The sequence below is a fragment of the Salmo salar genome, chromosome ssa09 (assembly GCF_905237065.1).
Source record: "Salmo salar chromosome ssa09, Ssal_v3.1, whole genome shotgun sequence".
NCBI lineage: Eukaryota > Metazoa > Chordata > Actinopteri > Salmoniformes > Salmonidae > Salmo > Salmo salar.
The window spans coordinates 21,293,703-21,315,280 of NC_059450.1; the positions used below are offsets into that span (position 1 = coordinate 21,293,703).

The window sequence follows — 21,578 nt, forward strand, 5'->3', positions numbered from 1 at the left end:
GCCTAGCCAAGAACTCCAGGATCATCCCTCCCTCCCCACCCCCTTCCCCAGACCCTGGTTCCCCAGGCCTCTACTCAGCTGTCCTCCACCTCTGGACACACGGCTGAGCATCTGGAGCAGGGCTCTCTGTTCGACAGCAGTAGAGGGCATATCTCCTCACCATGCATCCTCCTGGCTATAGGCAGCAGCCCCTATAATAAACACTAATAGCCCTTTCAGGACGATTGTTACTCATCCTATAGCCCTTCCAGTTATCTGTCTCGCTATTATATACAGTGCATTCGGAAAATATTCAGACCCCTTCCCTTTTTCCACATTTTGTTAAGTTACAGCCTTATTCTAAAATGTTTAAAAAAAAAGTTATTCCCCTCAATCTACACACAATACCACATAATGACAAAGCGAAAAGAGGCTAATTTATTACAAATAAAAAACAGATACCTTATTTACATAAGTATTCGGTTCCTTTGCTATGAGACTCAAAATTGAGCACAGAATTGTTTCCATTGATCATCCTTGAGATGTTTTTACAACCATGGACAGTGCATGTCAGAGCAAAAACCAAGCCATGAGATCAAAGGAATTGTCCATAGAGCTCCGAGACAGGATTGTGTCGAGGCACAGATCTGAGGAAGGGTACCAAAAGGTTTATGCAGCATTAAAGGTCCCCAAGAACACAGTGACCTCCATCATTCTTAAATGGAAGAAGTTTGGAACCACCAAGACTCTTCCTAGGGCTGGCCACCCGACCAAACTGAGCAATCGGGGAAGAGGGGCCATGATCAGGACGGTGAACAAGAACCCGATGGTAACTCTGACACAGCTCCAGAGTTCCTCTGTGGAGATTGGAAAACCTTCCAGAAGGACAACCATCTCTGCAGCCCTCCACCAATCAGGCCTTTATGGTAGAGTGGCCACTCCTCAGTAAAAGGCACATGACAGCCCGCTTGGAGTTTAGCAAAAGGCACCTAAAGACTCTCAAACCATGAGAAACAACATTCTCTGGTCTGAAACCAAATCACATTTTATTAGTCACATGCACCGAATACAACAGGTAGACCTTACAGTGAAATGCTTACTTACAAGCCCCTAACCAACAGTGCAGTTTCCAAAAAATATGGATAAGAATAAGAGAAGTATTAAAGAGCAGCAGTAATATATATACACACACACACAGTGGGGAGAACAAGTATTTGATAACCTGCAAAATCGGCAGTGTTTCCTACTTACGAAGCATAGAGGTCTGTAATTTTTATCATAGGTACACTTCAACTGTGAGAGACGGAATCTAAAACAAAAATCCAGAAAATCACGTATGATTTTTAAGTAATTCATTTGCATTTTATTGCATGACATAAGTATTTGATATATCAGAAAAGCAGAACTTAATATTTGGTACAGAAACCTTTGTTTGCAATTACAGAGATCATACGTTTCCTGTAGTTCTTGACCAGGTTTGCACACACTGCAGCAGGGATTTTGTCCCACTCCTCCATACAGACCTTCTCCAGATCCTTCAGGTTTCGCTGGGCAATACGGACTTTCAGCTCCCTCCAAAGATTTTCTATTGGGTTCAGGTCTGGAGACTGGCTAGGCCACTCCAGGACCTTGAGATGCTTCTTACGGAGCCACTCCTTAGTTGCCCTGGCTGTGTGTTTCGGGTCGTTGTCATGCTGGAAGACCCAGCCACGACCCATCTTCAATGCTCTTACTGAGGGAAGGAGGTTGTTGGCCAAGATCTCGCGATACATGGCCCCATCCATCCTCCCCTCAATACAGTGCAGTCGTCCTGTCCCCTTTGCAGAAAAGCATCCCCAAAGAATGATGTTTCCACCTCCATGCTTCACGGTTGGGATGGTGTTCTTGGGGTTGTACTCATCCTTCTTCTTCCTCCAAACACGGCGAGTGGAGTTTAGACCAAAAAGCTATATTTCTGTCTCATTAGACCACATGACCTTCTCCCATTCCTCCTCTGGATCATCCAGATGGTCATTGGCAAACTTCAGACGGGCCTGGGCATGCGCTGGCTTGAGCAGGGGGACCTTGCGTGAGCTGCAGGATTTTAATCCATGACGGTGTAGTGTGTTACTAATGGTTTTCTTTGAGACTGTGGTCCCAGCTCTCTTCAGGTCATTGACCAGGTCCTGCCATGTAGTTCCGGGCTGATCCCTCACCTTCCTCATGATCATTGATGCCCCACGAGATGAGATCTTGCATGGAGTCCCAGACCAAGGGTGATTGACCGTCACTTGAACTTCTTCCATTTTCTAATAATTGCGCCAACAGTTGTTGCCTTCTCACCAAGCTGCTTGCATATTGTCCTGTAGCCCATCCCAGCCTTGTGCAGGTCTACAATTTTATCCCTGATGTCCTTACACAGCTCTCTGGTCTTGGCCATTGTGGAGAGGTTGGAGTCTGTTTGATTGAGTGTGTGGACAGGTGTCTTTTATACAGGTAACGAGTTCAAACAGGTGCAGTTAATACAGGTAATGAGTGGAGAACAGGAGGGCTTCTTAAAGAAAAACTAACAGGTCTGTGAGAGCCAGAATTCTTACTGGTTGGTAGGTGATCAAATACGTATGTCATGCAATAAAATGCAAATGAATTACTTAAAAATCAAACAATGTGATTTTCTGGATTTTTGTTTTAGATTGCGTCTCTCACAGTTGAAGTGTACCTATGATAAAAATTACAGACCTCTACATGCTTTGTAAGTAGGAAAACCTGCAAAATCGGCAGTGTATCAAATACTTGTTCTCCCCACTGAGATATATATATATATATATATATATATATACAGTGGGGTACCGGTACAGAGTCGATGTGTGCAGGCACCGGTTAGTTGAGGTAGTATGTACATGTAGGAGTTGCGGTCGGAGGCCGAGCAGTTACCATACCATGCAACCGGTCAGGATGCTCTCGATGGTGCAGCTGTAGAACCTTTTGAGGATCTGAGGACCCATGCCAAATCTTTTCAGTCTCCTGAAGGGGAATAGGTTTTGTCCTGCCTGCTTCACGACTGTCTTGGTGGGCTTGGCTCATGTTAGTTTGTTGGTGATGTTTGTTGTCCTGGCACCACACAAGCGTCACGTCCTTTGGCACTATCCCTACGATGAATCATGGTGGTGGCAGCATCATGCTGTGGGGATGTTTTTCAGTGGCAGGGACTAGGAGACTAGTCAGGATTGAGGGAAAGATGAATGGAGCGAAGTACAGAGAGATACTTGATGAAAACCTGCTCCAGAGCGCTCAGGACCTCAGACAAGGGCAAAGGTTCACCTGCCAACAGGACAACGACCCTAAGCACACAACCAAGACAACGCAGGAGTGGCTTCGGGACAAGTCTCTGAATATCCTTGAGTTGACTAGCCAGACCCTGGACTTGACCCTGATCGAACATCTCTGGAGAGACCTGAATATAGCTATGCAGCGATATGACAGAACTTGAGAGGAACTGCAGAGAAGAATAGAAGAAACCCCAAATACAGGTGTGCCAAGCTTGTGGTGTCATACCCAAGAAGACTTGAGGTTGTAATCGCTGCCAAAGTGCTGAGTAAAGGGTCTGAATACTTATGTACAGTGGGGGGAAAAAGTATTTGATCCCCTGCTGATTTTGTACGTTTGCCCACTGACAAAGAAAGGATCAGTCTATAATGTTAATGGTAGGTTAATTTGAACAGTGAGCGACAGAATAACAACAAAAATATCCATAAAAACGCATGTCAAAAATGTTAAAAATCGATTTGCATTTTAATCAGGGAAATAAGTATTTGACCCCCTCTCAATCAGAAAGATTTCTGGCTCCCAGGTGTCTTTTATATAGGTAACGAGCTGAGATTAGGAGCACACTCTTAAAGGGAGTGCTCTTATCCGCAGCTTGTTACCTGTAAAAAAGACACCTGTCCACAGAAGCAATCAATCAATCAGATTCCAAACTCTCCACCATGGCCAAGACCAAAGAGCTCTCCAAGGATGTCAGGGACAAGATTGTAGACCTACACAAGGCTGGAATGGGCTACAAGACCATCGCCAAGCAGCTTGGTGAGAAGGTGACAAAATGTGGTGCGATTATTCGCAAATGGAAGAAACACAAAAGAACTGTCAATATCCCTCGGCCTGGGGCTCCATGCAAGATCTCACCTCGTGGAGTTGCAATGATCATGAGAACGGTGAGGAATCAGCCCAGAACTACATGGGAGGATCTTGTCAATGATCTCAAGGCAGCTGGGACCATAGTCACCAAGAAAACAATTGGTAACACACTACGCCGTGAAGGACTGAAATCCTGCAGTGCCCGCAAGGTCCCCCTGCTCAAGAATACATATACATGCCCGTCTGAAGTTTGCCAATGAACATCTGAATGACTCAGAGGACAACTGGTGAAAGTGTTGTGGTCAGATGAGATCAATATGGAGCTCTTTGACATCAACTCAACTCGCCGTGTTTGGAGGAGGAGGAATGCTCCCTATGACCCCAAGAACACCATCTCCACCGTCAAACATGGAGGTGGAAACATTATGCTTTGGGGGTGTTTTTCTGCTAAGGGGACAGGACAATTTCACTGCATCAAAGGGACGATGGACGGGGCCATGTACCGTCAAATCTTGGGTGAAAACCTCCTTCCCTCAGCCAGGGCATTGAAAATGGGTCGTGGATGGGTATTCCAGCATGACAATGACCCAAAACACATGGCCAAGGCAACAAAGGAGTGGCTCAAGAAGAAGCACATTAAGGTCCTGGAGTGGCCTAGCCAGTCTCCAGACCTTAATCCCATAGAAAATCTGTGGAGGGAGCTGAAGGTTCGAGTTGCCAAACGTCAGCCTCGAAACCTTAATGACTTGGAGAAGATCTGCAAAGAGGAGTGGGACAAAATCCCTCCTGAGATGTGTGCAAACCTGGTGGCCAACTACAAGAAACATCTGACCTCTGTGATTGCCAACAAGGGTTTTGCCACCAAGTACTAAGTCATGTTTTGCAGAGGGGTCAAATACTTATTTCCCTCATTAAAATGCTAATCATTTTATGACATTTTTGACATGCGTTTTTCTGGATTTTTTGTTGTTGTTATTCTGTCTCTATTAAAATTATAGACAAATAATTTCTTTGTAAGTGGGCAAATGTACAAAATCAGCAGGGGATCAAATACTTTTTTCCCCCACTGTAAATGTGATATTTCAGTTTTTATATTTTATATAAATTTGCAAAAATGACAACTTTTTTTTCTTTGAGGGGGAAAAAACGATTTAATCAATTTTAGAATAAGGCTGTACCGAAACAAAATGTGGAAAAAGTCAAGGGGTCTGAATACTCCCCAAATGGTCTTAAGGAGAATATTTTGAGTACAGGTTACACATGTACAATAATTATCTTTCTCTATAATAGAGGAACATTTAGAAATATGCACCCTTATCAAAAATAAGTTATGGCTCACAGACGGCAGCGGTACAACAGTTTCTTCCATTTCTGAGTTAAAAAATGTGTTTGCTTCCTATAGGGGGATTTGGAGCAAAGTTTGAAAAAGATCACAGGTATAAACAATTAATTAGAGCCACACATTAACTATTTATCCGTATTAAAGGTGTAATGTGATGTCGCTGGGAGCAGCCCTGAGCCAATGTGAAACCGTTTCCATTAAGTACTGCCTAATTAATTCCATGAATAATTGAGGCTGCCATTTTTCTTGGGACCAGTAGAAACACCTTTCTTTCATCTCCTCCCATGACCTTTGTCAAGAAAAGTTGACAGACCTTTTAGTCAAACTTAGCTGTTTCAAATGCACTTGCGAGAACAAGGATCATTCCTGTGTTAGTATCAATTACAGGTAAAGCTCATCAAAACACTTGCCTGACGACTCAAACTTCATTTCTTCCACTGCTCAGTCTGAGATTGCCATCATTGAAGTTGTTTGTGGTGACGTCAAAATAAAGGGTGTTGTACAAAACAAAGTCATCAGCGATTGGATCATCTCTAACCAATCAGAGGATCAAAGCCAATTTCTAAATGCAGCTTTACCCACGTGTGTTCTGGCTCTGGCCCAACCCATCAGTTTATGGGACCAATCAGAATGGTTAGAATGTGTTTGCGTTCTAGAAATCGTTGGATAGGTACTCAAATCTAGACTCATTGCGGAGGAGAAACTAACGTCTGTGGGTGTGGTATAGCGTTTGCTTAGATCAAGGAGTTTGGGTATCCAAGCAATCAAAACACAGGCCTCCCATTTCTTCTTCCCAGAGAAATACTATCACGTACTTTGCATCAGGCACCATATCACTAAATAAGTCTTCACACTGACGTTCCCTTCAAACATGGTGGCACTCAATTAAGACAAGGACAGTTACGTGTTCTAAGACACGACAACTGCATTCCAGTGTGGAATAAAAGCTCCCTTCTGACAAACCTCTGTCAATTCTGGTTGAACTAATCAGTTCCCCACACGGCCCCATTGTCTGCAGACAAGCCATTGAGGTGAAGCAAAAACACAGTATCCAGATTAGGACTAATCATTAGGATATAATCCCTGGCTCCTGGGAGAGGCAAACCAGTTTGCGCAGAGATTACGGGTCGGCCGCCATTTATTGAGCCTGGGCTAATTCAGCAGAGGGGGGACAGAGACAGAGGGGGGCAAAGCGCAGATAACAATGGCTCTGTTGGCTCTTCAAACAAGCCGCCCCAGCCCAAATCCATGCCCTCTTCCATGGGCGTCTTGAATATAAGGTTATCCCACCCTCCCTGAGCTCCTGTAATTGGATTAGTCTCAGAGATTTATGAAAATGAACTTCAGCAAATGGAATACAGCTCTAAACCAAAACTCTTCATAGAGTTTTCAAAAAATCCAAATTAGAAAGTGAATGTGTGGAGTGTGACAAATGCACACACAATGGTTTGTGCTTTCCGGTGGAAAGGTTGTCCATGTTGAACACCACCAACACCACAGCTGTAGACAGAGGCTGTGTCCCTGTTTGCCTCCACCCACAGGTGAGGCCTGCTCTCTGGGCCAGACTGGGCACCAGGTGGCCATCCTGCCAGCAGGCCAACGCTGCTCTAATCAAGGATGTGGAGCCCAGCTGGAGTTGCCAACATCTGCTCCCAATGCACTTGGGCGGCTAAAGGCAGGCTCTGGTCTGTGCATATACTGCATGAGCTGTGACCTTAAGGCAAAGGACGTTTAAGAGATCAAACACAGAATATGAAGAGGTTAATGGAACGAACAGAGAGAGACTACTGAAACCTAAAAGGGTTCAAATACATTTTAAGAAGTAACTGAAGTCTAAAACATCAGATGGATGGAGCGTAGCTTTTCCTGGTGTCTAAATATGGCTGTTGTACCACTGTCAACCCCCCATCACTTGCTACCATTTTCCCATTTCCTTGGCCTCCAGCAGGACTTAACCCAGAGATTGTTTAGTCCTCAGTACAGAGCGGCAGTCTACTGAGCAGCAATCAGTAGCCTTCTGTTGTGTAAGTGAGAAATGATTGACAGTGTGCCACGGTGTTCCCATTTATTTCTTCTCCCGAGCTGTTTTCTGTCAGAACGGCTATTGATTTTTCCATAAAGTAAGAAAACAAGTACCGTTGAGGGGCCAGGGAGGTCAGGACAAATTAAACCAGAAGATGTAAAGCCCTCTGTCTCCCTATTATTGGTTACCACAGACTTCTTCTCCATGTTTTTTATATGGGCCAACAGATAATGAGATCATCAAGGGGAATACCCAGTGGAGGCAGGTGTCTAGCAGTGGGAGGGACATTGGGGAGAAGAGACCAACCAGCTTTACACACAGGCAGCACTATGCACTTCTTTGCGACGTCTATGGAACTAGCCTATTCCTCCATGGTCCAAGTTTCTATTTTTTTTTACTAGTGTAGTATACAGACACTAATGATTTCCACTCCGTTGAGGATAGCAGAGGTTAGGTTAGATTATTCACTGTGAATTTTTATGTCAAACTGGCTCAGCCCTAAAGTGTCCAGGCAGGACTGAATAGGCCTATTTAGTAAACCCATTATTGTAATTAATATGACAGCATGGTAATTGATTGGTTCCAATGTCACTTATAGGCAGTCACAGTAGTATATCTAATTTAGATGTTTTTTTTTAATGCACACAGTTGAACTCAGGACAGACATAGCTTCAAATATTAAGAATAAGATAGACATTTATTTTGAAACGAATCAATAGCTCACCAAGCGACTTATTTACTTGTGACAATTTCTCCCAGCAAAGTAATGAGCTGAGTGATGCCTTGCGGCCACAGTATCAGAGATCCCTCCCCACTTATCACCTCAGAGAGAGAGAGCAGATGAAGGGAATATCATTCATTTATGTCAATTCAATACTTGAAGGTGCAGAAGCATCTACGTGATGCACTTTTTGTTTTAGACGGGGCCACATTGAATATTGACAACTAGATGAAGACAGGCAGTATAGATCATTTTAAATGTCGCTGTGTTTAATTGCCTCTGTCAGATAGTAGTTATGCCCATGACTTTTATATTACGGGCCAAACTGCCTCAGTAACTTCACCGCCCAAAGGGTAAATGGAACGTGATATTTAGGGGTGATTTGTAGTTTGACTAGGTCTGTGTCAACAAAGGCCAGCAATAACATATTTTACAATTGTAGGCTATATTGTAAATATTGCAAAGGTTGCAAATATTATGTAATATTTAGGAAATGCCAAATGAAAACACAACGTAAAAAAAAATCATTATCCTAAAATATTATATCCTTTTAGATGTTATATTATTGTCCTGCCCAACTTGATATTTTCTCACACAACAAATAAAATTGATGTTTAGAACATTACCCTTCAGACATATTCTCATCAGAAGCCTCTCGTTGCTCCTTGGCCTCCAGGACCAATGGGATCTTATCCTTCCAGCACTCCTCTGCCCTGAGGCCCACTCCATCAGCCTCCCTGTCCACTCCCACCCAGCCTCCAGCGCCCTTCTTCAGCCTGGACAGACGCTGCTTTTTGGACGACCTGTGGTTTCCGCCCCGCTCGCCATCCACCCCTGACACCGTCAACTTCTGCTGCAGGCTGACCGTCACGTCAGAGGTCATGCGTTTGACCTTCCGCCTCCTCCTGAGTGGCCGTCCCGGGGTGTTCTCTGTGAAGGAGTCTGACTCAGGCCAGGAGTGCTGCTTGGTCTTGATGGCGTAGCTGTTGCTGGAGCAGGAGGGCCAGCGCTTGGCCATTACCATGTCGTCTGAGTCGCTGTAGTTGGCGGCGGAGGGGGCCGGAGCAGCATTCTCCCGGCAGTCCTTGGCTGCTTCGTCCAGGCTGGACTCGGAGGCCTCACTGAGGCAACGGCTGTGCTCCAAGGGGTGGAGGGAGGAGTCACAGCGGCGCTTACGTCCCCGGCGCCGTCGGATCTGCCTGCGCTGTTGCAGAGGACTCAGAACCATCTCCTCCCAGAGCTCCTCTAGCTTGGTCTGCTCTGAGGTCTGCTCCAGGGCTGACACCAGGTCGTGCACCAGCTCATCCATCATGCTGCTGGGGTACAGGGGGAGAGGAATACTGGTAAGCTGGAGCAGTACAGCTCCAGTATACAGTAGATGTGATTGGCACATGAATAGAATGAGTATGGTGTAAGTTGACACTAGCTTATGGTGCGTCTAGGATAAGAGGACTGCTGCTGCTGGTGTCAACTACAACACTCAGAATCCTCTGAGAAGCTACTGTTAAAGCATAATGCACATGACTATGAAGATGTTTTGTTCAACTAATTGAACAATGATTTGGACCCATTTTCAATTAACAACAATTGTGTTGGTCTTAATACAGCCTTCATAAACCCTTCATAGGGCCAAGGTAGATGCTTCACAACTTATTTATAGCATACTGTATAAAACAAACTTGCAGGTCTGGCATCTGGCACTTTGCCACAAGTATCACAAAGACATTTGCTTAGGTTTTCTATAAAATGCTTACTGATCGTTTAAAGTGGAACCTATGATTTTTTTCAGTTGAAGAAAAAAAAAAGTAATAACTATCCTTTTCTCTTCTAGTGCAGTTTGTTTTCTGTCAGGCAACCAACCGCCTCCCTCGATCCACTACCCAGGCATAGTAACAGCAGTGACTACATAACCTACAGAATGAATCTACTCACAACTCATTCCTTATTACAGCACAGCTAATTCTGAAACACTTTTGAATAGAACATGAAGACGAGTGAAAGAGAATTTGACCATTTGGCTATAATCAGGACTGAATATGACCAATTGGACAGGGAAAGAAGACTATTATGTAATATATATTGTGTGTAGCCTTCAGCACTTCGGCAGACTCCAAATAACTAGAAAGTTCATATCGTTCTTCAATATTATTGTTTCTTCTATCGTTCTAAAACTGACCATGATAATTAGATAACAATAGGCCTAGCCTGGGGAGCGAAATGTGCTAAGAAAACCACAAAGCAAAACATTATCGTTGCGAAACCTTGATATCTCTTACAACGGTATCGTGACACAATTGTTGTTACTGCACTTAAAATGAGAACGCTGTCTGAGATTACACGCTCCGTTTCTCAATGAAATTATATCCTTATGTTATGTAACGATGCTGTTGTTTCCACTCACCAGTCGCAGTTCCTGCTTGTTTTGTTTTTCACAGCTGTAAACATGAGACGTACTTCCGCCCCGCTGCCAAACGAATGAAGTAATTTCCGCCCTGCTGTCTTTTTTCGGTCTGTGCGCTCTATATCAAGGCGGTTGACTATTGATAACTGGTCGCGCTGTACAACTGCGGTGCTGCCCCGGGGTGATGAAATGAATACTTTTAAAAAACACTTATCGAAAACAGCCACCGATGTTTTCCTCATTTGTGTTGCTCAACTCGCTTCTGTCAATTGAATCTCAGAGGCCAGTATGTCTCCAGTTGAGCAACACAAATGAGGAAAACATCGGTGGCTGTATTCCTTAAAAGTATGAACTTAAGCAATTCGCGGGAGGACCGCAATTGTACAGGGCAGTTATGCATTTTTTTTATTTACATTTTACAAGTATCGACTCATGTTGCTAGCAAATCGCGCGACTAGTTATCAATACTAAACTCTGCCTCGATATAACGGAGTTGAGTGTACCACGGCTAGCGCTATCTGGGATCCTTGGGACGTCTCTATCCCATTTGAAGTTTAGATTTTAAACGATAAGGTCCCAAGGATCCCACAACCCAGATAGGATATTTATCCCATCCATAAAAAAAGCTACCTTAGTTGAGCTCTCTGCACTATGCTTAAAGGGGCAGTGCAGTTAACGTGATCTTTCACATTAAGAGGTCTAAATAACACTGAAACTGAAAATGATGATAATGCCCTTTTTGTGTTTGGAAAAAAACGCCTGGAATTTCAGCCTGTTCAGGTGGGATGGAACTTTTAGCCACATCATGGTGTCACAATGTGATCTGATTATAATAGACCAATGACTGTTCATCTGGGTAAGGGGGTGGGCTCTTGACCATCCTATCAGCCATTCAGAAGATATGTAAATATCTTCAAATTCGCTGCCTAACACCCACACAATCAGACTGAGCATTTCAAGGGCCAATGGAGGCTCAGGGAAATAAATTATAACAAATATATTTTGGAGTTAGTTTCTTTAAATACACACACAGAGAGATTTATTAGACATACCGTGATGATTGTATGGGGGCTTCAAGCACATAGGCTACCAGAATCTAGTTATAGACATCATACAACAAGGGAATAGAATTAATATCTTTATTTTGTGTGTGTTTTTTTTTAAGGAAACTTCCCAGAGGGCAATATCATGTCAGGTCAACTGTTTTCTTGACCAGGCAAGCAATATATGTGCCCATAATACAGCTAGTATGAAAAAAGTATTCCAAGTGGTTTGCAGAATAGTTCCCTCAAAGTGACAATGTTCCTTGTGTGTTGAGAAAGACCAATTCTAAATGTATTAGATAAGTTCATACTTTTTTTAAAACAATAGAAATAAGTGTTTTTAGACAATGTCTGACAAGTGCCAATAATGGAAGTTTTCCTCAAAGCGAATGTGTGGCTGAATGAAAAGTCATTTACCACTCCTTTCAACTCTCAAATGAAGCCAGGCTAAGTAAAATAAAACATTTAATTCTCTGAGAAAATTAGCACAAAAGCCATTTAATCTCTCTCATCTTACTCTTAATAACTGCACATTTCCCCTTGGGCCCATGGGAAAGGGCCTCTGTGCCGCTGCCACCTTATCGGTCCTCTCCATATGCCAGCATGCTGAGCGGCTCCCTCAGTACCCAGCCCCCGGCCTCCTCTCACCGGGCCTGTGGGAGAGCTGGGCTCCAGGGCCCGCCATTGTTCTGGCCTGGGAGGCAGTCCGGGGAGAGGCCTGAAAGCCGGAGAGGGGGAATAAAAAAAACTCAGCCACTGCTTCATTAAATGCCAGCCTTTCACAAGCAAACATATCAGAAACAGCCCCCTTTCAGAGGCGGTAATTAGCAATTTGGAAACCTTGCCCCCTCAGGATATACAGTTTCAATTTAGTCGGGTAGGACAGCTTTAGATTCTAAGGCACTTAATATTCATTGTTTCTCCCATCTTCCCAATTTCTCAACGTACATTGTCTAGCCTTTCACTGGTGATATTTTTTTATTTTTTTTTATCTGTCATGTAATTCTTCTTTTCAATGAGCCTTCTGCAAGAGAAGTACATTTTTCTAGATAATTTTCAAAGGGATTTGTCAAGAATGTGTGGGATATGATAGCAAAGTGCTTTTCAAGAAGCGCCAAGCTGGAAATCCTGCAGAGTTGTGCATGCTTGATTAAGTTGAGAAGTAAATAGTCTGTAAGAAAACTTGGGGCAACTCTGCCACAGAGGAGACTCTCAGCCTCCACAGGAAAGGGCATATGGGTCTTTGAATGTCAGGCCAACAAAAGCCTGAACAGACATGCAAGAAACTTGCATCACATGTTAAATATGACTGTGATGATCGATGGAGATTGTAAAAAAGGCCATCTTCAGACAGCTATTCTAGCACGGCCTAGGCATCCTTATGCTGTAGCACTTGCTGTTGCATCCGGCATGCACAACTCTACAGGATTTCCGGCTTGGCGCTTCTCGAAAAGCACTTTGCTATCATATCCCACACATTCTTTACAAATCCCTTAGAAAATTATTTATAAACAGTATAGCTGAAATGATTACCATTACTTTTTTGACCATCGTTTGGTGGTGCTATAATACTTATTTTGCTGCCTGGATGAGAGGGAAAATGTTTGCAAAGTGTTTAATAACCCAAGCCACACGCTTTACCTCAGGGGGCAAGAATAACACTTATCAGGGCCTCTCCGGATCCTTTGTTTCTTAATGCAACCCATTCCATTCATTTGCATTCTGCTTTGTCTAATAAAAATAATTGATTTTTGCCTCTTTCACATAAATGAAAAAGGAATGTGATTAAGAATTTTGTCCCCCCCCCCCAAAAAAAAATCTAAATTCCAAGATCCTCATCAAAAATGGAAAAATACATAACTCATTAAAGCCAAAAAGAAATAGCTTGAATTGTAAAAAGAGGGACAGGGAATGAAATAATGAATGGAGTCCGAGTGAGCTATCTTTCCCAGGCAGAGCGTCACTAGGGAAGCAAACTCCCAGCCAGCAGAAATGAGCTACCTATCTGTGAAAAGAGTGACTGCTCCATCCTATTTGATTTGGCTTCCCTATCATCTCTTAAGAAGATGTCAGCCTTGCTTCGTCTATTGCTCTGAGCCTTTATCAACCCATAGACGCTCCGCTGCAAAAAGGGGAGCCTCATTTCAATGCCTTTCAAGGAGCAACACTAAAGAATAAGTGTTATGTGATAAAAAGAGGGTTGTTAAATAGATCTGTCTATTTGTATGGTAATAATGATCGCTTAAGGACCTGGGGCTCCGTGACTTGTAGAACAAGGAAACAAATCTGTATTCAGGTGTTGGGTTAACATGGCTCTCAAAACGACCTTGTGAAACTTTTACACAGTAACAAATGAGTTGCATGCTACATTTTTTCATTATTTTCTCTGCACTAGTCAGACTGAAAGCAGCTTGGTATTGGAGCATCCTGTGGCCGCTCAACACAACTCACTGATTTGATATAAAATGGGGCCCTTGATACCAATGTTTCCCACAATCATATCATTGTTTGTTTTGGTCACATTCAGGGCTTGAAGGTTCCTGATTTCATTGACAAGGTCAGAACCATTTTCATCAAAGAAATACATCCTGATGTTTCCCATTCCTTCAAAATAAAGGAAACATTGTTGACCGTTATTGTTGATCAAGTCACTGCTAGCTACAACCACCACTGTAAGACAAGAAACACCAACATAAACAACATGACAAAAGCCAATACACATCTCTCATTAGGATTCAAAGGATTCTGGTTTTCTGGCCCCAGATGGCCACATTATTAACAACACAGACCTCAGGAGCATTGTTTTTGTTGTCAAGGAAATGAAACAGTGGTGAGTGTGTTTGTTGTGTCTCTGTACCTGGAGACCTTATTGTAGCACATTGTTCCAGTTGTGTTGTTTCCTACAGTTAGTGATGTCAGCTTGTCCCAATGAAGGCAGGGTTGACATGTCAATTTGGCAGTGGGGCGGGCCAGGGTTCACCGCAGTCATTTGATCCCTTATCTCCCATTTTGATATCTCAGTCTTGTGTCAGTACAAACAACAACAGTCTGCCAGAGAGAGGCTGATGAACATGACTGATTCTTCAGGCAGACCAGGGGATGAGTAGGGCTTCTCCACAGATACAACAATGACATGAGCACTTGATGGAAAAGCTCCCCTCTATCTTCAGAGTAGCTGGAGTGAGTCAATGTGTACTCTTTGTTGCCATCCTCCAATAGAAATGACATAATAAATAGAAATACACAAAGTTCAAGTCCATTTATTCAAAAATCAATACACCTTGTGACATTCTTCACTGAAAAGCAATGGGTTCTCTATATATTCTGTGTGGCCCTTACATTTCTCCAAAGAGTGAATTGGTAATGGAAGGGCTGGGGGTAAAATAACTAATTTCTCCATTAGCAGCCCCTGGTTGACCTGTGAGTATTCACAGCAGGCAGTCATGTTGGCCAACTCAGCTCTGCACCCCATGCCTGGCTCCATTATGGCCTTCCCCAGCCTGGTCACCCGCTTCCATTTATCTGGTGGGATAACTATAGAAATCTGTCAGGAGGCAGGGGGAGGTTTTTTCGCTCTGCTCCAGCCGAGCTGGCAGATTGAGAGCCTCCCGTAATGCACAAGTCTGTTTTTATTATTCTTGCTGGGGGAACACTATTTCATCAAGCGCATGATTCCACAGAAGAGAGGAGATAGCCCCAGCCGGCTATATTTCTTCCAATCAAACATTCCAAGGGGAAAAAATGAGTGGGTGCCATCAAATCACAGAATAATGCTGCCAGATTTTATGTAAAAAAGAAGGACTGATGGACAAATACAGGAAGGCAAGACAAGTTAAATGATGTGTGTTCAGGAGCTGAGATTGGAAAACTGACAGAGAAAAGCAGCCTCTTTGCTGGAATATAAATTGTTGTTCGCTGTAAAAAGGCTTTTATCTGGAGTGAATATGGGACGTAATACAAAGGTCAGGGTTAAGTCATTTTCTACGGCAAGTTAAGCGAATAATGAAGGCGAGCCCGCCTGGAGAAGGAGCAGTGCTACTGCCAGTTTGTCTTCATTTATTATGCCAAATCTCATGATTTTGGCGTTGCCACGGTGGGTGCTCTGGCGCGCACCAGTGGACGACATATCGCTTAATTTACACAAGGTAATGAAAGCAGGGAATGGGAGGACAAAACAATTTACCTGCTGACACAGGAAGAAGTGATTTGCGAACATGGGGGTGAACGGAAGAGCAGGCAGAGGGCCAAGGCAGAGGGGTGGAAGAGAAAGGGAGAGAGGGAGGGGGTGAGGAGGAGAGAGGCGTAGCGGGATGAAAGAGGGAGGGGGGGACAAAGAAAAAACAATAGAACGGGGTTGGGAGGATAAAGGAGATAGTTGGGTGTTAATAGTTGGAAAGAGAGAGGGGGTGTTGGTGGGGGGCTGGGCTCTTTTGATCACACCACTATTCTGATCAGTTCTGATCACAGGCATAATGATGATGGCTCTGGTAACTCCAGTTTAAACAAACACACACACACACACACACACACACACACACACACACACACACACACACACACACACACACACACACACACACACACACACACACACACACACACACACACACACACACACACACAAGCTGTAATTGACTTCAAACCTGATAGAGAGTCTGTTCTGAAAAGGCCCTTGTTTTACTCCTTCCCAATTTGAATCATTTAAACTACGCCACTTCAGTGGAGGGGGTGGGGAGGGTAACTATTATCATCATCACACTGGCAATACACAAGGTATTTCTACCCACAGACATCAGAAGTTTGTAAGACTGCCATCTCAAACTACTCTGTTTGACAACCACATTACGGTAGTTTAACACAATCACGTTATGTAAAGTTTGCCACACACATTTTGAATCTTGTGTGAATGTTGGCACAGTATTACAGATTGACATGTGTTCCCTATAAAATTAGCTGTTCACTTACAGAGGTGCTGAAACCTTCAGACTTGCCCTGATGTTTCGTAACATTCTCCTACAGAGTTTACAGACATACACCAAGCGTCCTAGAATTGCCAGATGGATGGCGACAAAGATCGAAATTGAATGAATTGTGACCATTCAGCTGATGTTCGTTCACTTGAGCAGACAAAAGTCTGACTTGTGACAATGCTTGAGGAGAAGCCCTGTAATTTTCCAATCACTACCTTTCAGGCCAGGCCACTCTTTAGGGCCATAAGATCAGATGAGATCCAGCATTTTCTTTTGGAAGAAGCCACAGTCTATTTGCCTGCACACTGTAACAAAAACAATCAGACAGAGAATCAGGCTTTTTCAGTCTCTCTGGAGAGGGACCATAGGGAGGGGAGGAGAAGAGGAGAAGAAGGGGTGAGAGATAGAGAGAGAGGCGTCTGAGTCTCGTCCCACTGGCCGCCCACAGTGGGTGGTTGTGGTGATGATAAACGGAGTGGCGGCACAGCACTGGGGCTCTGCTGGCACGGCGCGCTGCAGGACCAGACACTGAGAGGAAGTGTCACTCTCCGCAGGCCTGCTGGGTCAACCTGGAGTCTGCTGTGTCCTGTTGTTTGAGTCTTCACAACAAATCAAACACCATAACACCGCCTCCCTGAACACAGCTGGGGGCCCTCCGCTGTCTGGAAGAATGTGCTAACAAACTCTGGTGCTCATCCAGAATGAATTGAGCAGCACAGCACTGCTCACTGAATATCTGAATGAAACAACCATTCAACTGCTTACAGCTGGGAGCCCTTTTCTCCCTGGGAGGGTAACTGATCTTTGGGCCCTGGACCTGAGGGTGCTCCTCCCACAGGCTCCCCTCTCCTCCACCCTCCGTAGGCTCTCTTCTTTCCTCCACCCTCCCCTGCCCTGGCCCCCTCCGTAGGCTCTCCTCTCTTCCACCCTACCCTGGCCCCCTCCACAGGCTCTCCTCCACCCTCCCCTGCCCTGGCCCCCTCCGTAGGCTCTCCTCTCTTCCACCCTACCCTGGCCCCCTCCACAGGCTCTCCTCCACCCTCCCCTGCCCTGGCCCCCTCCGTAGGCTCTCCTCTCTTCCACCCTACCCTGGCCCCCTCCACAGGCTCTCCTCCACCCTCCCCTGCCCCTGGCTTCCTCCGTAGGCTCTTCTCTCCTCCACCCTCCCCTGCCCCTGGTTCCCCCCGTAGGCTCTCCTCTCCTCTACCCTCCCCTGCCCCTGGCTCCCCCCGTAGGCTCTCCTCTCCTCTACCCTCCCCTGCCCCTGGCTCCCCCCATAGGCTCTCCTCTCCTCTCCTCTACTCTCCCCTACCCCTGGTATCCCCCCGTAGCCTCTCCTCTATCCTCCCCTGTCCCTGGCCCTGTCTGTAGGCCCTTCTCTCCTTCACCTTCCCCAGCCCCTGGCCCCCTCCGTAGGCTGTCCTCCACCCTCCCCTGCCCTGGCCCCCTCCGTAGGCTCTCCTCCACCCTCCCCTCCGTAGGCTCACCTCCACCCTCCCCTCCGTAGGCTCACCTCCACCCTCCCCTCCGTAGGCTCACCTCCACCCTCCCCTCCGTAGGCTCTCCTCCACCCTCCCCTCCGTAGGCTCACCTCCACCCTCCCCTCCGTAGGCTCTCCTCCACCCTCCCCTCCGTAGGCTCTCCTCCACCCTCCCCTCCGTAGGCTCTCCTCCACCCTCCCCTCCGTAGGCTCTCCTCCACCCTCCCCTGCCCTGGCCCCCTCCGTAGGCTCTCCTCCACCCTCCCCTCCGTAGGCTCACCTCCACCCTCCCCTCCGTAGGCTCTCCTCCACCCTCCCCTCCGTAGGCTCACCTCCACCCTCCCCTCCGTAGGCTCTCCTCCACCCTCCCCTGCCCTGGCCCCCTCCGTAGGCTCACCTCCACCCTCCCCTCCGTAGGCTCACCTCCACCCTCCCCTGCCCTGGCCCCCTCCGTAGGCTCTCCTCCACCCTCCCCTCCGTAGGCTCACCTCCACCCTCCCCTCCGTAGGCTCACCTCCACCCTCCCCTCCGTAGGCTCTCCTCCACCCTCCCCTCCGTAGGCTCACCTCCACCCTCCCCTGCCCTGGCCCCCTCCGTAGGCTCTCCTCCACCCTCCCCTCCGTAGGCTCACCTCCACCCTCCCCTCCGTAGGCTCACCTCCACCCTCCCCCTCCGTAGGCTCACCTCCACCCTCCCCTGCCCTGGCCCCCTCCGTAGGCTCTCCTCCACCCTCCCCTCCGTAGGCTCTCCTCCACCCTCCCCTCCGTAGGCTCTCCTCCACCCTCCCCTCCGTAGGCTCACCTCCACCCTCCCCTCCGTAGGCTCACCTCCACCCTCCCCTCCGTAGGCTCACCTCCACCCTCCCCTCCGTAGGCTCACCTCCACCCTCCCCTCCGTAGGCTCTCCTCCACCCTCCCCTCCGTAGGCTCTCCTCCACCCTCCCCTGCCCTGGCCCCCTCCGTAGGCTCTCCTCCACCCTCCCCTCCGTAGGCTCACCTCCACCCTCCCCTCCGTAGGCTCACCTCCACCCTCCCCTGCCCTGGCCCCCTCCGTAGGCTCTCCTCCACCCTCCCCTCCGTAGGCTCTCCTCCACCCTCCCCTCCGTAGGCTCTCCTCCACCCTCCCCTCCGTAGGCTCACCTCCACCCTCCCCTCCGTAGGCTCACCTCCACCCTCCCCTCCGTAGGCTCACCTCCACCCTCCCCTCCGTAGGCTCACCTCCACCCTCCCCTCCGTAGGCTCACCTCCACCCTCCCCTCCGTAGGCTCACCTCCACCCTCCCCTCCGTAGGCTCTCCTCCACCCTCCCCTGCCCTGGCCCCCTCCGTAGGCTCACCTCCACCCTCCCCTCCGTAGGCTCTCCTCCACCCTCCCCTGCCCTGGCCCCCTCCGTAGGCTCTCCTCCACCCTCCCCTGCCCTGGCCCCCTCCGAAGGCTCTCCTCAACTCTCCCCTCCCCTGGGCCCCCTCTGTAGGCTTTCCTCCACCCTCCCCTCCCCTGGGCCCCCTCCGTAGGCTCTCCTCTCCTCAACCTTCCCCTGGCCACGGCTCTCCTCCACTGGCTTATTTCCTCTCACAATGAGAGGTGACAGTGAACAGCGGAACTCGTCAGTGTGAATAACACACAGTCACGCTCTGCGAGACCCTATCTGGCGGCGTGCACACACACGTGTGAGTGTCACAGGGGGCTGGAGGGCCTGGTGCAGAGCAGCACAGCGGCAGGCAGGCTGTCAGCCCCACTCCAACCCCTCCATTACAGCTTAACCAGGGACAAATTGAGCGATTTGACGTGTTACTGTATATCGTTTGACTCACTTTGTTGTCTTACAATGCTGTAGTGCAATTATAGACTAGTGTAAAAAATGAAATAACTTCTACTGGATGGAAGGGTGTCATCAATACAAAAGTGCAGTGTCTCAGCTCTATACCAAGGGCATGCCAGTCATCTTTGGTTTAAACTTTACAGAAATAGCTAAGCTCACATTACTGTAAATTCCCATAGTTGCATGCTCTCAGTCTCTTCAGTCTTCCTCTGTCCTTCTGTGACAGACAGCCAGGAGCTGCTATAAGACGACCACTGGTCTGGCTTAATTTAACCACTTTCCCTGTCCACTGCCACATCAGTATACAGTATTACATAACTGCTAATGGGCTAATAGCGCGCGCGAGAGAGAGAGAGAGAGTGAGAAAGAAAGAAAGAAAGATAGTTAGGGAAATGGAGCTCAGGTTCATCCAAACATTTAATAATTTATGCAATCTGGAGCGTTCACCTCTTACTGGGCTAATTATATAATTTAACTGGCCTGGATGAGTGGCCAATGCAGCCACTCTCTCTTACACTGTCACCACATGATTATGACTTACGCCAGCACAACCTAGCAACCTGGATGAAGTCAGCTTGCAATACATTTTAATGATCACTTAGATGATACGGACATTCACGCGGCTTCCAGCACATTAACAGGAAAATATGGATGCCATCAAAGTCAGACCAGAGACAGGAGGAGAGATGAGAGGAGATGTGGGGAGTAGGAGACAAACAGGGGAGATGTGACAGAAGCCCTGTTTATACCTGCCGTTAACATGAATCCTTTGTCCTGATGTTGTCCTGATCTTGACCTGATCTTATCTGTTTCACAATCAGAGCACATTTAATCTTTTAATCGTCCACACTTGTCTAAAAAGGTGAGCACAATCACAATGTGGACAAGATTAGGACAAAGGCTGCATGTGAGAACCAGGTATAAACAGGACTATAGGGACAGCTAGGCCAGCTGATACGAGGCAGATACATTTTCTTGCGTCTGTGGGATAGGTTTCTGTCTGTGGTCACTGCTCGGCCTGGTTGGGGAGTGACAGGGCTGGTGTGGCGTCAGTTCAGGCCTGTCAGAGAGGTAGACACTGGTTCAGGAACCAGAGCTGCTGTTGCTGTGGTGTGGTGCGACCTGTCCCATCCAGCAGCAATGGAAAAACAGCAGCTGACACTCTACTCCTGAGGCGCTGCTGGTGACCTCATTTAGAACATGGGCTTTTGGAGGAAGGGTGGAGAGGAGGTGGGGTACTGTATATGGTGGACAGGGAACGCTGGCTTTGGCTGTTACGTTCCAAACCTCAAAGCACTCGCACAAAGTTTCAAATAAGTGTCAAAGGTTGAAATAAAGAGAAATGTAATAATGAACAATGGTGATATAAAAATAGATTGGACATAATGAAAAGAGCTGCATGTCTTTTTAATAGCTGTAAAATGGCTAATTACCCCACTATGATTGATCATTGGAGAGGCACATTGGGACATTTGAGACCCCTGAGTTTTTCTACTGAAATAATTCAACATTTCCCATGTAATTAAGAGATGTTATATGACTTCGCTGACCTTAAATGACTGTGAAATAAGTCATGTAAAAACACAGATACATCAGAAAGGAATAGGCCTCTCAGATAGAAAGGGACTTGAGTGGTAGCTGGTCTCTCTCTCTCTCTCTCTCTCTCTCTTTCTCTCTCAGAGCCCT

At 46.7% G+C, this 21,578-nt stretch overlaps 1 protein-coding gene across 5 annotated transcripts in view; it reads right to left on the minus strand.

The window, feature by feature from the left end:
• LOC106611050 (G patch domain-containing protein 2-like) overlaps positions 1-10,717 on the minus strand; it is a 37,990-nt gene extending 27,273 nt beyond the window's left edge. For 4 of the 5 annotated variants that reach the window (XM_014210880.2, XM_014210882.2, XM_045723472.1 and 1 more), the window contains exons 1-2: positions 10,580-10,717; positions 8,805-9,494 (exon numbers count right to left, since the gene is read on the minus strand). In XM_014210880.2, the coding sequence (XP_014066355.2) occupies positions 8,805-9,494; positions 10,580-10,623 (734 nt within the window). In that variant the 5' untranslated portion in view covers positions 10,624-10,717. The remainder of the gene's footprint in view (positions 1-8,804; positions 9,495-10,579) is intronic. The other variant, XM_014210881.2, reaches the window with a different exon arrangement.
• Positions 10,718-21,578: the final 10,861 nt, after the last annotated feature.